We start from the raw sequence: 15,320 nt of genomic DNA on the forward strand, positions 1-15,320 counted from the left end.
CATTTGGATACCTCTTACTCTCCTATAATCAATTCTGACTCTCAGTCAATATCAGTGAAAACAACCAATTATCAAATTATAGATTTAGTGTGAAACTGCAAAAAATCATCTTTAATTTTTTTTTCTTTATGAATTGCCTTACACCGGATCTTTTGAAAGGAGAAAGAATGTCAATAATGATTAACGTTAACTGAAAATCCCTGTCAATTCCTCATCGTAATTCTAAATCGTAGTAAGCAAATGCTCAGAAAGATGACATATAGTAATCTATCCATTAGCTCAAACGAGCCCAAAAAAAAAAAGAGGGAGGAAATGAACACTATGAATAGTCACAGCATACGTATATATGTATATATAATCTTGATTGAACACCTTATGATAATATTATATAACATTGTATATTAAAAGTAGAACGAGGCTAAAGATAGTTGGTGTCTAGTTTATATGCTTCAATTTCATGATAGTTTTATTCACCCCTAGCTTGTGTCAATACTTGTTAAATAGACCACTAAGAGAAGAATCGGGTTCAATGAGCCTCATCCCCATGAGTTTCCTCTTCTTGTAGTTAGCCTTAAAACAAGCTTGTCTAAGCCTTCTTGTATTATCCTCAAGTTCCAAATCCGGCATTTCCTCCACCTTCCTCTGTTCTCTCTCCAAGATCTCAATGGCAGCCCTAGTTTTTTCATCATTTTCATGGCCCCCGGTCTCTCTTTGCTCCTACACCCAATTGATAACAATAATAATACAACAAAGAAAATTCAACTTTATAAACAAGTTGAAATTATCTTCTTATATGAAACAATAATGGCTTTAAAACATGGTTGACAGTCATAATTTTGGTCACAATGATAAGATTTTTGGAGTCTCTGTGACAATAATTATAGTCACATCAATCACAATCGTAACCAAATTTTTTCCATGATACCAAAGAATATGACAAATTGGCCATAAAGACCACAATTTAAAACCTTGGACACAATGTATATATATAATTAAGCAATTCACACAACACAATAATCAGAACTTACTTGTATATTCTTTATTAGGGTTTGAAGACTCAGTAGCTTCCTATGTGGCCACCTCTGAATTCCTAACTCCCTACACCTTTTCTTCAAGTGTGTGAGGCCCACATTGAGCTCTCTTGCGGCTTGAGATATTGGCATGTAAAAGTATTGAGAAACGGTTTTCCTTGACAACATTTTCGCACTGCTACTAATTCCCTCTTCTCTGCATTTCTTACCCTTCAAATCTTCCTGCATTTCATCTACACTTTCTCCATCATTGCATGATGAAAAAGCAGGTTTATGATCCGAACCATCGGTTTCGTTCAACGCAGAAAGCACATTTTTAACATCTGAAAAGTCATAGTCTGCAATAGAAATTTATAAGGTACATTATCAAAACAAGGACAAGAACAATGGATATAGTATTATGAAGACTTGAAATGACTCATATATATACTGATACTATAACCTCTTATGCTTAGTGAGGTTGGTTCAATGGGAAGAGTACTTTCATACAAAATGTCATGAGGATAATAACACTTCATATAAGGGATAGCATCAAGATAGCTATCTTGCAAAGGAAATTCATATGGCCAATGATACCCATCATTGGCATTACCCCTGCAAAAATTAAAGGTATTAACATGTCAACTTTCTCATAAACTGGAATGTTTAGAATTAGAGAAATTATGGGGACACAGAAGATTTTACCAGCTGCAATAATCATATGAAGAAAATTGGCACGTAGGTGCAAATGGATAGTCATCAATTTCATAATTGGACTTCCAAAACGTGAGTTGCTGATTCTCCATGTCTATGTTGACAGCATAGTAGTGTACATGTGAAATGAGCAGAGAAATTGGCACTATATATTCGAAATGGCTAGTAATTTCATGATGATGAGGATGAATCAATGAAACTAGTGAGGTAATTAACTTTTGGAGAATGTACGCGCCGCATGATTTAATGTTTAACGTGTGCGCTACTATCATGAGTTACAAGATGAATTCAATTACCCAGATATACCTGGATATTAATATTCTACAAAATGTATATTTCAATTTTCATTTTTATGAACCGATAAGAAATGAAGAATAGTATCTATGTTTAAATCATCAAAAAATAGTATCTATGTTAAATATAAATAAATATATAATATTGTACTAAAATGAACAATGTTTACAATAAACTAAAATTAGTACCATTCAACAAAAGAAAATTAAAATTAGTACTCTTGATTTTTAAAATGTATTAAATGTTATTTATTTCATTCGTAACTCTCAGTAACAATAACTGTTTTCGGCCCACGTTTTCTGAGAGAGATGATGAGAATTAATAATTAGTGGCTAATGAAGTACTAGTAGTACAGTATATGATTGCAACTCTAATCTAACGAGAGACGAGGTTCTTCAATATTTTTTTTTTCAAATTATTCTGTGTCCAATGTCATTATTAAGGAATTAAAAAAAAGAAAAAAATTCATTGAGGTGTGAAAAATTATGATATTTATGATTATTTTTATATTCTCTTATGATGTTTAAAATAAATATTTTTTCTTTTAATTTTTTAATTAATATCTTAACAACACTATTAGTAAGTTTTTTTTTCTAGAAAGCTTCTTCAGCCTAAACCTAGCCTCACAGTAATATTGAATTCAAAAGGCGGTCCTACATATCAGTTACTATCAATTCATAGTTAACTTCATATCCAATATGATTGAGAAATGAGAATGCTACTGATATAAGTATGTTCACTAGGGAGTAATAATTAGCCAATTTTATATGGTTATTTTTTTCTTGATTTAATTTTTAAATAACAAAAAGTGATCAAAAACCTCTATATATTAAGCATGCAACAATTTTATTAATTGTATACGGTTTCGTTAACTATTACCTTACGGTTAATGATAAAAAATTAATAAATAAAATATTTTTATTAAAAATTAGCATAAAAATGAATTGATAATATTAAATGTTACAATTTACAATAATAATTTTTTAGTTTTTATTATTGCAAATAATAATGATTTTTTAAGGGTAGGGGTTAAAAATCTACAATGATTTTTTTTATTACTAGGTATTATTATAAAACGTAATTTTAAATATTTTTTCTATGTATTAATTTCGTAATCATTATCCTTACCAGTTAACGAAACGCTTTAGTTATCAACATTTTTCTTAAGTTAATAATTAACAAAACCCAATTACAGCAAAACGTTCAGACTGCATGTAATTAAATATTACTACCATATTTAGGGAAAGCATTTGGAAGGCTACTTGTTCCTTTTTTCTTCGGAATATAATTCCTACCGTTGATTAATTTTCTGCCATTAATTCCAACTGAAGGCTCCCTTTAATTTCAACTTAAGGCCAGAGAAATGGACTAAAACATTTTTACCATAGTGATGTGTAACGTAACGGCCATACTGATCAAATTCTCCATACTATATATCCTACGGTACACAGGTGTATGGCGTCCACCTTTTTATTTTGCTATTATATTTTTAATGTATTGAATTTGATATATATTAATGTATATATATAGTTATATATAACATATGTTGAATAAAATTTTATATATCTTAGCTAATATTAAGTGAGTGAGTAGCACGAGTTAGTGAGTTAGTGTCTTGAGTCAGTTAGGATCAGTTGTTACAAATGGTTAGCATTTCAGTTTTCTGGTATAACAACTAGCTTAGCATTGTTTTCTCTTTCCTTCGAGTGTATAAATATTTCACGTATACTATAATGAAAAGCATGCAGTCATTTGGTCACTTTACGTACGTGAACAGCGTCATCTTCTCTCTCTTCTTTATGGTCATTAAATTGTTTCAGATGGTATCAGAGCTCTTTTCATAAAGAGCTCTGCTGCGCACTCATATTCACATTTTAGCTTCCCTTTTTCTTTACTCCACTCACCATGAATGAATTAACACCAAACACAGAGAGCTACCTCTACCTTCATCCAAGCGAAAAACCTAGTTGTAGCCCTTGTCTCGCTAGTTTTAGATTCGAGCAACTATCATTCATGGAGCAGGTCCATGGTAACAGCACTAAGTGCCAAAAATAAAGTGGAGTTTATAAATGGGAATGCACCAGAACCGCTGAAAACCGATAGGACCTATGGAGCATGGAGCCGCTGCAACAACATGGTGGTATCGTGGATAGTGCATTCAATATCAGTTGCGATTAGGCAAAGCATTTTGTGGATGAACAAAGCTGAGGAAATATGGAATGATCTGAAATCCCAATACACGCAAAGAGATCTCTTGAGAATCTCTGATCTTCAACAAGAAGCTTCATCAATGAAACAAGGTACCCTCTCTATCACAGAGTATTTCACAAAGCTCAGTCCTCACTATCATTGCCCAACGAAAGTTAGAAGATCGAGCCATGCAATTTTTACGAGGATTGAATGAGCAATACAGCAATGTACGATCTCGCATGTTGCTCATGGAACCCATGCCCACAATACCAAAGATTTTCTCTTATATGGCTCAACAAGAACGTCAGCTATCAGGTACTAATTCCCTCCCAAACTTCAATCTTGAATCAAAAGAAAAAGCTTCAATCAATGTTGTCAAGATTGTTTGCGAATTTTGCGGACGAATTGGCCATACCGAGAGTGTTTGTTACAAGAAACACGGTGTGCCTTCAAGCTATGAAGGAAGAAGCAAAAGCTACAATACAAGAAACGGAAAAACCTGTACTCATTGCGGGAAAATAGGACATACCATAGATGTATGTTATAAGAAGCACGGATTTCCTCCGGGATACAAGTTTGGCAATGGCAAAGTGGTAGCAAATAACATTGTGGCAGTAGAAGGAAAAGCCGCAAGTGACCAAATGCAGCGCCATGAGTCTCACGATTTGGTTCGCTTTTCACCAGAGCAGTATCAAGCTTTGCTCGCTTTAATACAACAGCCATCTTCAGGAAGCTCAACCCCTACCCAATCCCAGGTTGCATCCATATCTTCATGTTCCACTAACACCTCACCAGGTACACTTCTCTCTTTCAAAACAGCAGATTCCATCTCCTGGATATTAGATTCAGGAGCCACTGACCACGTCTCCTCTTCCTTGGCCAATTTTCACTCATATCATCAAGTCAGTCCCAATATGGTTAAGCTACCAAACGGCCACCAAGTTCATGCTACCCACTCAGGAACAATGCACCTTACCCCTTCTATTATCTTGAATGATGTTCTATACATACCCTCCTTTACCTTTAAGCTCATATCCATATCCAAACTCGTGTCTACAACCAATTACGAACTAATCTTTTCTTCTAATACTTGTGTTTTGCAGGATACCAACACCAAAGCGAAGATTGGTACAGTTGAAGTGAGTCATGGCCTTTATCAGTTCATCTTAAAACTACCCAACTCACGAACCATATGTTCCACCATTGTTCATCCAAAATGTAACGTCATTCCTATAGACTTATGGCATTTCCGTATGGGTCATCCCTCTTTAGAAAGACTGCAAGTTATGCAATCTTACTATCCCTCTTTGCATAATAATAAGAATTTCGTATGTACTACATGTCACTATGCAAAGCATAAACGATCATCCTTTTCTTCAAGCACTTCACACGCATTAAACATTTTTTATCTCATACATGTAGATATATGGGGACCATGTTCAAAAGTTTCTATGTATGGGCATCGCTATTTTTTAACCATTGTGGACGATCACTCTGGCTTTACATGGATTTACTTAATTAATGCAAACAAAAGCTGAGGCTGGAAAGATCATTATTAACTTTGTTACATATGTTGAAACACAATTTAATAAAAACATAAAAACCATACGTAGTGATAATGGTGCTGAATTTCTTATAAATGATTTTTATGCTCAAAAGGGAATCATTCATCAAACCACTTGTGTGGAGACCCTTGAGCAAAACGGCATTGTTGAACGTAAGCACCAACACCTCTTGAATGTTACACGATCTCTCTTATTTCAAGCAAATCTTCCCCTTAATTTTTGTTGTTTTGCATTACCTCATGCAGCATATTTGATCAATTGCACTCCTACTCCCTTCTTGAATAACAAATCTCCCTACGAGCAGTTATATGCGCGTCCTTGTGATATCTTGAACCTTCGAGTCTTTGGTTGCCTATGTTACATGAGTACCCTCAAATCCCACAGACAAAAGCTTGACCCTCGTGCCCACCCATGCATCTTCATTGGTTTCAAACCACACACCAAAGGGTATCTCGTATATGACCTTCATTCCCATAACATCACTACATCCCGTAACATTGTCTTCTATGAAGACCATTTTCCTCTTTTCCCTGATAACCAAACTTTACCCACCCTTCATACTTCTATATCACCACTTCCTTTCTCAAGCAACACCGAAAACTTTGATTCTCCCATTCCACCCAGTGACAATCCATCATCTCCTCATACCACTTACCCTCCTTTACGACGTTCCACGAGACCAAAACAAGCACCCACCTACCTCCAAGATTACCACCGTGCACTCACTTCTCAAGCTAATACCACTGCGAGTAATGTTCGGTATCCTCTACACTCTGTCCTCTCTTATTCCCGCCTTTCTCCTTCCCATCGACAATTTGTTATGTCAATATCGGTAAACACTGAACCCAACTCTTATGTTGAGGCTTCAAAATTTGACTGCTGGATTAAGGCAATGCAGGCTGAAATACAAGCTCTTCAACAGAACCAAACCTGGACTCTTACACCGCTACCACCACATAAGACAGCTATTGGATGTCGATGGGTATATAAGATCAAATACAAAGCTGATGCCATTGTTGAACGATACAAGGCGCGTCTCGTAGCAAAAGGGTATACCCAATTAGAAGGGTTGGACTTCCTCGATACATTTTCTCCCGTGGCTAAGCTCACTACTGTAAGATTACTTCTTGCTCTTACTGCTCTTCACAATTGGCACCTAAGGCAACTCGACGTAAACAACGCCTTTCTTCATGGGGATCTTGACGAGGAAGTCTACATGACTCTTCCCCCTGGCCTTGCTGGGCATGATCCCAACCTCGTTTGCCGTCTTCAACGTTCATTATATGGACTCAAACAAGCTAGCCGTCAATGGTTCACTCGGCTCTCTTCTTTCCTCATCTCCCACGACTTCCGACAGTCTTCAGCTAATCATTCTCTTTTTCTACACTTCCATAATAATGATATCATTGCTATTCTTGTTTATGTTGATGACATCATTTTAGCAGGTAACAATCTCGACACTATTGCGTATATCACCAAGCTCCTTGATCAAGCTTTCAGCATCAAAGACCTTGGCACGTTAAAGTTCTTTCTCGGTCTTGAGGTTGCTCGCACTAGCCAGGGTATCCACTTATCTCAACGCAAGTACGTTCAGGACATATTATCTGACTCAAGCATGCTTGCATCTCGACCAGCTTCCACTCCCATGGACTATTCCACACGATTAACAGCTTCGATGGGCACTCCTTTATCAGAGACTTCTTCCTCCTCATATCGACATTTGATTGGACGACTCATTTACCTCACCAATACTCGTCCCGACATCACTCATGCTGTTCGACAACTCAGCCAATATATGGCTCACCCAACTTCTGCTCATTCACAAGCAGCCTTTCGTATCTTGCGGTACCTCAAGGGATCACCTGGTTCTGGTATATTCCTCGCTGCTCACGGTACTCTACAGCTCAAGGCTTTCAGTGACTCCGATTGGGCCGGTTGTCGTGATACACGGCGTTCCATCACCGGATTCTCAGTATATCTCGGTCCCTCCCTCATTTCCTGGCGTTCAAAGAAACAACCCACCGTTTCGCGAAGCTCTTCTGAGGCGGAGTATTGAGCCTTAGCATCTACCACATCGAGATTCAATGGCACACGTATCTTCTCCACAATTTTTGGGTACCCTTCATTCAGCCCGCGACTCTTTACTGCGACAATCAGTCCGTCATTCAGATAGCCTCTAACCCCGTCTTCCATGAACGAACTAAACATATAGAAATCGATTGTCATATCGTGTGCGACAAGGTCAATCAAGGACTGCTCAAACTGCTTCCCATTTCTTCGCACCTGCAGCTAGCTGATATTCTCACGAAGCCACTCTCGCCTTCTTTATTTCAAGGTCTCTGTTCCAAGCTGGGTCCATTCCCAGCTTGAGGGAGGCTCTTAGCGAATATTAAGTGAGTGAGTAGCACGAGTTAGTGAGTTAGTGTCTTGAGTTAGTTAGGATCAGTTGTTACAAACGATTAGCATTTCAGTTTTCTGGTATAACAACTAGCTTAACATTGATTTCTCTTTCCTTCAAGTGTATAAATATTTCACGTATACTATAATAAAAGCATGCGGTCATTTGGTCACTTTAGGTACGTGAATAGCATCATTTTCTCTCTCTTCTTTATGGTCATTAAATTATTTCAAAATATAATATGTATATGCAGAAAATAAACAATAATATATTGCATAAATTAATTTTATATAATACAAAATGCATTTGACAAATTTTTAAGTATCCGTGATTTTATTGTGTTAAAATATTATTATAATTTTTATATATGTGAGTGGTTGTATAATGTTTTTTAATAAAATTAATATACACGTCATATTATAAATTAAAAAATTGTAATTTATCCTAAAAAATCATAATTTCTCTTATATAGATGACACGTCAGATTATTTTAATAAAAACAAATTAAAATTAACATACAATCATATTATAAATTAAAATAAAATTATAATTTCTTTTATAAGGATGACACATCAGATTAAGAGATAGTATATCATCTAGACATATACAGAAGTTTTTTAAAAAAAGAGAGAGAGAGAGAGAAAAATTTAGGAGCTAAATTTACTAAATGTTAGATTTTTAAATCCCAAAATATTTTTACTTTAAGTGGGAGAGTATATAATTAACAAAGGGCAAGCTAATAAAATTGCCAACGGGCAGTTACAAAAAATTATATCCTAGAGACTAACTTACGCATAATAAATGTTGAGAATAGAGATAATTTGAACATGGTGATATCTCTTTAACTATTTAATCATGTATTCTTTAATTATTTAAAACATAAAAGAGGTTTTGTTGATTTTTTTCATGAAAATTTATGCACAACTATATTTTTTTAATATTTATTTTGTTATATTGATTGATATTTACTGTTAAAATAATTTTTTGATATTTGTTAATTGTTTGATTGGATTAAGTTGTTTCTTACCACTATTCCGTAAAAACTGCCTTTTTTATAAAATATGATTAGAGTCCTGCAGAGGAAGAGATGAACACTGGAACAGGAACCTATACTGATCGCTGGAAATCCATCGGAACAGTTCTTTACCAACAAATTTTGCCAGTTTCATAATGGCCACTAATTAAGCATCTATACCACAGTTCAAGATGGGAGAAAATCAATATAAGCTTCAGCATCACACACAAATCATAGGATGACTTTAAACCAAGTACCAAATAGTTACTGTACAACAACCAAACTTTAATCAAAGGACAAACAATTGAATTGAATTTATCCACCAAAGAAAAAATTACAAAACGAAATCCTAGCATTCCAATACTCAAACACAGAAAAAAAAAAAAACTAAAAATCAAAACCCAAAACTCAATCTTTAACCAATTTCGGTACCCCACTTGAAAGTAGTCACAAAATTCCGCCTCCAAACATGGTGTTATTGCAAAAAAAAGACTCACGAAGAGGAATCAGACACACACGTTCATAAAACATATAGAATTCAAGGGTTCCAATTTCAATGGCTGATAGTCAGAGAAGAAGGATATGTAGAAGCAACTAGAGGAAGTACCTGAACTAAGTTGTTCGAGCAGTGCGACATCGCAGCGACTTCGCAACGGGATGGCATAGTGGCGAGCAACGACACAACGCAGCAGCGTCGAGCAGGGGATAGCGCAACCACGGTGCAACGGGATGGTGCATCGACGGTGCAGCGGAATGGCGCTATAGTGAGCAGATGAACGATGGTGACTGGTGGTGAGTGCATCGTATAAGAGTGGGTGTGGGATGTGGGGTGTGCATTTAGGGTCGGTGAAGAAAGAAGAGAAGGGAAAACACACGGGTAATTTGTGGGAGTTGTAAAAGTATAAATTGCTTTCAAGCACAAAAAGGTGAATGAGTTGTTTATCAGTATAAATTGCTTTGGAGCAGTTAAATCTTCAAGTGTAAAATAAGAAGAAAAAAATGTGTAAAGGAGTTGTTTATCAGTTGATGATAAAACCATGAAGGAGTTAAAAAAAATGGAGAGAAAAAGATGGATATGCCTCCTGATCTTCATGTATTTGATTACATCCATATTTGTTAATATTTTGTTAATTAAGGGCATAATAGTCTAATAAAAGTGAAGACCAAAAGCAGTTAACAAAAGTAGTATCTCATTTATCTATCTTTATAGATTTAAGTGTTGAAAAGTGATGCAAACTCTTAGTTCATAATTTTCTCTTTTGAAGTGTATACTTTTTAAATTGTGCTTTTAAATCCTTCGTCCGTTAAAAAATAATCATAACATCAAATTAGTTAATAAAAAAATTAAAAACAATTTTTACTTTTATTTTGAAGTTCTTATTTTAAATTTTCACCTTTTTTAATTTAAAATATTTTTTTAGTTAAAAGAAAAATTAAGACTAACATAACCTAAATCATTGTTGACAATTAAGTAATCAAAAACAACTTGATTCACTAATGTAAATCAGCTATTAAAATAAGGTGTCCACGAAAAGGGTTCAATTGAATCTTGTGAAACCTATAACCTAATCCAATCAAAATTTTAAAGGTTGGAATGAGTCAAGTTTGTGTAATTTTTTTAAATCATACCAAACGAATTCAATCACAAATGGATTGGTTTAAGTTGGATCACACATCTAAAAATTTGAATTTTAAAATAATTGAAAAAAAGTAAAATAGAAGCAAACTATTATTCATGTTGCACAAGTCCAAGTTCACATTCTATTGCATTTCAACGCCTAAAAATCCAATAAGCACATGATAATCTAGCACGAAACATAATATATCATTCAATTAATTTGCAACATCACGCGTGACATGAATAAATCTCATCTTAAATACTTAAAAGAATTCTATAAAATTGTCTTCATCAGTAATAATAATAATAATAAACAAATCAATGAGTAGGTCAACAGATTTAAAAATTAAAATTTATTACCTAACCCTTAATAATCAAATTAGGTTGAGTTTGATACAAAAAAAAAACCGAAGCATTTGGGACAATTTGAATCTAATCAAGTTTACGGATGACCGTGCCTATGAACACCCTATACCAAAGTCATCAAGCTTTGGCTGGCCAAAAAACTTTCTAGCATGGTTAATTCTAACCAAAATTTGAGTATATCAACGAATCAAAATTAACGATTATCCATGAGTTTGCACAATTACCAAACTTGCAAATTTTTGTTGAACTGAATGCTAAAATTGTTCATTTTCGACAAAACCTTGATGAAGTGAATCTCAAAAATACATTGCAAAGGAACAGAATTGACATTTATCTATCAATGAGGCTTAACCGAATTAGCTATAAAGACTAGTTCAAGATCCACCTCATTTTTTATCTCCATGAGCCAAATGGACTGGACTAAAACTTAAAATTGCCTAAAATTGACCCTAGTCTTACTCACCCAGTTTAGCTCGTTAATGTACATTCACAATAGTATAATCATTTAATTAAATTAAGTTTCAAGCCAAGCTAATGAACCAAGTTCATAAACTAGCTTAATTGATTTGTTTTCATAGTATCATTTTAATATTTGGTTCATGTGATTCAAACATGCAAACTCGACCAAACAATTCACAAACTTGATTCGACCCAAGTTCAATCTATAAAAAACAGGTCATATTCAACTCGAGTCAAATTTTAAATTACTATCTTACAAGTCAAACCAAGCTAGACAGTATAGTTCAGTTCGTTTTGATTCATTTCCAGCCATAATCAAAATGTGTAATTATATAGCCCAAAAAGCTCCATAACTCATAAATAACTGTAACAAAAAACTTGAAATGTAAATTAGCAGGAAACATGAAATATGCGGGGCAAGTATACAAAAAACATTTTAGATATCAAAATAAAACTCAGACCAGCAGCAACTATTATATTTAATTTCTCCACTTTCCTCCTCTCCCATGGCCACCACGCCCACCTCCTCCTCTTCCACCCCTCCCCCCTCTGCCACCCTTTCCTCCTCCATAATGTTTTCCTCCACCACCACCTAATGCCTTGTTTGCATCGGATTTCAAATGCATCTCTTCCGGCAAGGGCAGAATGTGATCCACACACTTCCTGAAGCTAAAATCATCAGCAGAGTCATCCTCCCTGATGAGGAAAAAGCACCTGCTTTTGAAGGTAGGATGCTTGCGGACTTGGAAAGCACGAACCCCTCCACCAATCTTTTTGTCAGGCTCTGCATGGCCGTTCTTAAGCAACTCCAACAACATCAGATGTTCATACTGCCACACAAAACAAGTTAATATTGATTCGCAGTAAGAAGTAAATTCTAGTTGCAGCTATTGCAACATCAAGACAGAATCAAAGATTATCAAGATATAAGAACAGCATACTAAAATAGAATGTATCAAATCCCAATTTAAACATTTGGTGGCATTTAGCAACGAGTTTTTTTTCATACGGTTCAATACTTGAAACTGGGACATGCAAATATTCAGTGAACGTGTGTTATATCATAAAACACTTTGGTGGCGCTGAAAAGTGGTTCAAAAACCCGCAAATTGAAACAACTAATTCCAATGTAGTTATGAACACCTTTGCAAGGAAACTACATAAATTGATATTTGATATAACATGCAGATAAATTGCACCTAAGATGGTCAACAAATGTTCTTCTCCCAACAAGAAGGCACATTTATATACTTATATGAAATCATAATCAACCCACAAGAGATAGGGGGTTTAGGAATCACAATCATAGAAAATCATATATCAATAGTTCCCATATGAGATAAGGCCATAAGGGGTTTATGAAATCATAATCATAGAAAATTAAATATCAATCAATCCAGACGAGCTACTAGAAACTATTAAAAAAAAGATAATTTATGAAAGGGGGAAATCAGAAAATCGATTAATTACACGTTTAGCACTCAAACGAAAAAAAAACACCTTGCTAGTTACTATTAAAAAAATAAAAATAAAAAGGAAGAAAAAAGAAAAGGGGTTATTGACTTATTGGGAATACCTTGTTAACATTGAGATATTGAGGCCAGGTATGAAGAAAGTTGTAGAAGTAATGAAACATCTCCAAGGAAGAACCGAAGCTCTTGAATCCCAAGTTCACGGAACCACTTGCTTCCTTCTCTTCTTCCTCTTCTTTTTCTGCTTCTTTTTCTTCTCCTTTTTCTTCTTCTTGTTCATCGCGCTTCTCCAAGCGTTGTTCCTCTACGGACTTTTCGTTTTCCTCGTCCACCCTCTGCTTCTTCGAAACGTCGTCGTCGCCGCCCTGGGGCTCCTCTTCCTCCCTGGCGCGCTTCTGGTTCGGCTCGGCGCCGTTGCCGCCGGCCTCGACATTCTCGACGTCCATGTCCACGGCGGCGGCGGCAGCGGCGGTGTTGGGATCAACGACTTCCAGTGCTGCTTCTTCTGCCATGGAAGAGGGTTTTGGGTAAATTCTAAAACCCTAGATTGTGATGGCGAGCGGGAAGTTACAATCTATTAGAAAGGGCAGTTACCCAGCTTTTATATTCCGCTCAAGAGTTTAGCTTAGAGGTTGTGGTGTGTGTTTAGGCCTTGGAGGCAATCCGGCCCGTTAAATACTAGTCATGTTTCTCTCTTTAAAGTTGGATTTGAATTATTATAATCAGATCTGATTACTTCTATTATTTTAAAGTTTTTTTTTTCTGGTTATCTATTATTTTAAAGTTCATATATTAATTGTAAGCCTTAACGTGGCTTTTTGGTCTATTAAAATTTTCACTTATTTCGTTTTGATATATTAAGGTTTAAATTAGTGGTATTTTTAACTCAATTTGATTTGATTATTCATAATAAAGTCACTCGACCAAATTTATAAAACACATATTATTCGGTTTAACTCAGTTTTCATTCAACATAAAATTAGAACTAAACCAAATCAATATTTTTTAATTTAATTTGGTTTGATTTTTGTAGTTTTTGCTAAAATATTATTTTATTAAAATTTATATATTTTCTTTTCATCTTTCAAAGTTAATTAAATTAAAAATTATTAATAACAATCTATGAAATTTATTAATATGTTAAACCTTATACAATAATAATTCTACCAAATTTATTTTAAAACAAACATATCTTAAAAAAGTTGTTTAAAAAAAACGATATACATTATATAAGTTTTATATACATAACACTATAACTGTGAAACTCAAATAATATATACATAAAACACATAACACTAAAGTAATATAAGTATTATTATTTGATTCGATTCCAAAAACACAAATCACAAACCGTTTGAGAGAAAAATTATCCAAACAAATTCAAAAGGAATCAATTTAATTCAATTTTTGGCTTTTTTAGCAGTTTTTTGTTTTTATTTTGGATCAGTTTAAATTTGAACATCCCTAGTTTTAAAGTTTAAGATGATCAATTTAACATATTAATGACTAAAAATCGTCACTATCTTTTTGGATTTGTCATGGAGGTTTTTGGAGATGGTAGAAGGTTGAAGAAGATGGAGAGGATGATGGATGATAATATCTTTTTAGAAGTTTATAATTTTAAATAAAATAAAGATAGTGGAGGTTAAAATCCTCACTATTTTAAATTAATTATTTTAAACTTTAAAATTAGATGTAGTTTAACGTTTTTGATGGAAAATAAAAAAAAATATTAAAATCAAATTTCAAAAATATAAAAATTTAAAATTAAACATTTAAAATTTAGTGCATTAAATCGAAATAAATGTGAAATTTAATGGACAAAAAGTGACATTAAACCTACTAAAAATGTAATTATAATTAGACTATTTTAGATGACATTTTACATAATATAATAATATTTTCTATTGGTCTAGATCACAAGAATATTCAGCTAAAGGCAATCTTGATTCAGTAAGATAGAACTATTATGGACACTAAAACTTTTAACACAAATACATAGTTTTAACACAAATACATACCTATAACTCAAATTTGATATGACTAGTTAAACTATAACAATTTTGTGTCAATGTGTCTGATGGTATATAATATAATAATATATTTTATGTGGATATTATTTTTTTATCCATCAATATTAATTGTTAGTCGTTAGTTTTTTTTTATTATTGGGGTCCAATATTTACTTTCAATGTAATTTAATTAATGGTAAGATTGAT

General features: G+C 34.0%; 2 protein-coding genes across 2 annotated transcripts; both read right to left on the reverse strand.

Moving 5' to 3' along the window:
- Positions 1-313: 313 nt before the first annotated feature.
- LOC114409716 (protein RKD1-like) lies at positions 314-10,260 on the reverse strand. Its single transcript, XM_028373281.1, has 5 exons — positions 9,794-10,260; positions 1,716-1,818; positions 1,474-1,625; positions 1,029-1,369; positions 314-717 (listed from the first exon to the last, which is right to left on the reverse strand). Exons 2-5 carry the CDS (start codon positions 1,814-1,816, stop codon positions 487-489), a joined length of 825 nt encoding a protein of 274 aa, XP_028229082.1. The 5' UTR covers positions 1,817-1,818; positions 9,794-10,260; the 3' UTR covers positions 314-486.
- Positions 10,261-11,900: 1,640 nt separating this feature from the next.
- LOC114409717 (protein EMBRYO DEFECTIVE 514-like) lies at positions 11,901-13,749 on the reverse strand. Its single transcript, XM_028373283.1, has 2 exons — positions 13,206-13,749; positions 11,901-12,459 (listed from the first exon to the last, which is right to left on the reverse strand). The coding sequence occupies exons 1-2, from the start codon at positions 13,611-13,613 to the stop codon at positions 12,109-12,111; spliced, it is 759 nt and encodes a 252-aa protein (XP_028229084.1). The 5' UTR covers positions 13,614-13,749; the 3' UTR covers positions 11,901-12,108.
- Positions 13,750-15,320: the final 1,571 nt, after the last annotated feature.

Source organism: Glycine soja, chromosome 4 (genome assembly GCF_004193775.1).
Source record: "Glycine soja cultivar W05 chromosome 4, ASM419377v2, whole genome shotgun sequence".
Taxonomy (NCBI): Eukaryota; Viridiplantae; Streptophyta; class Magnoliopsida; order Fabales; family Fabaceae; genus Glycine; species Glycine soja.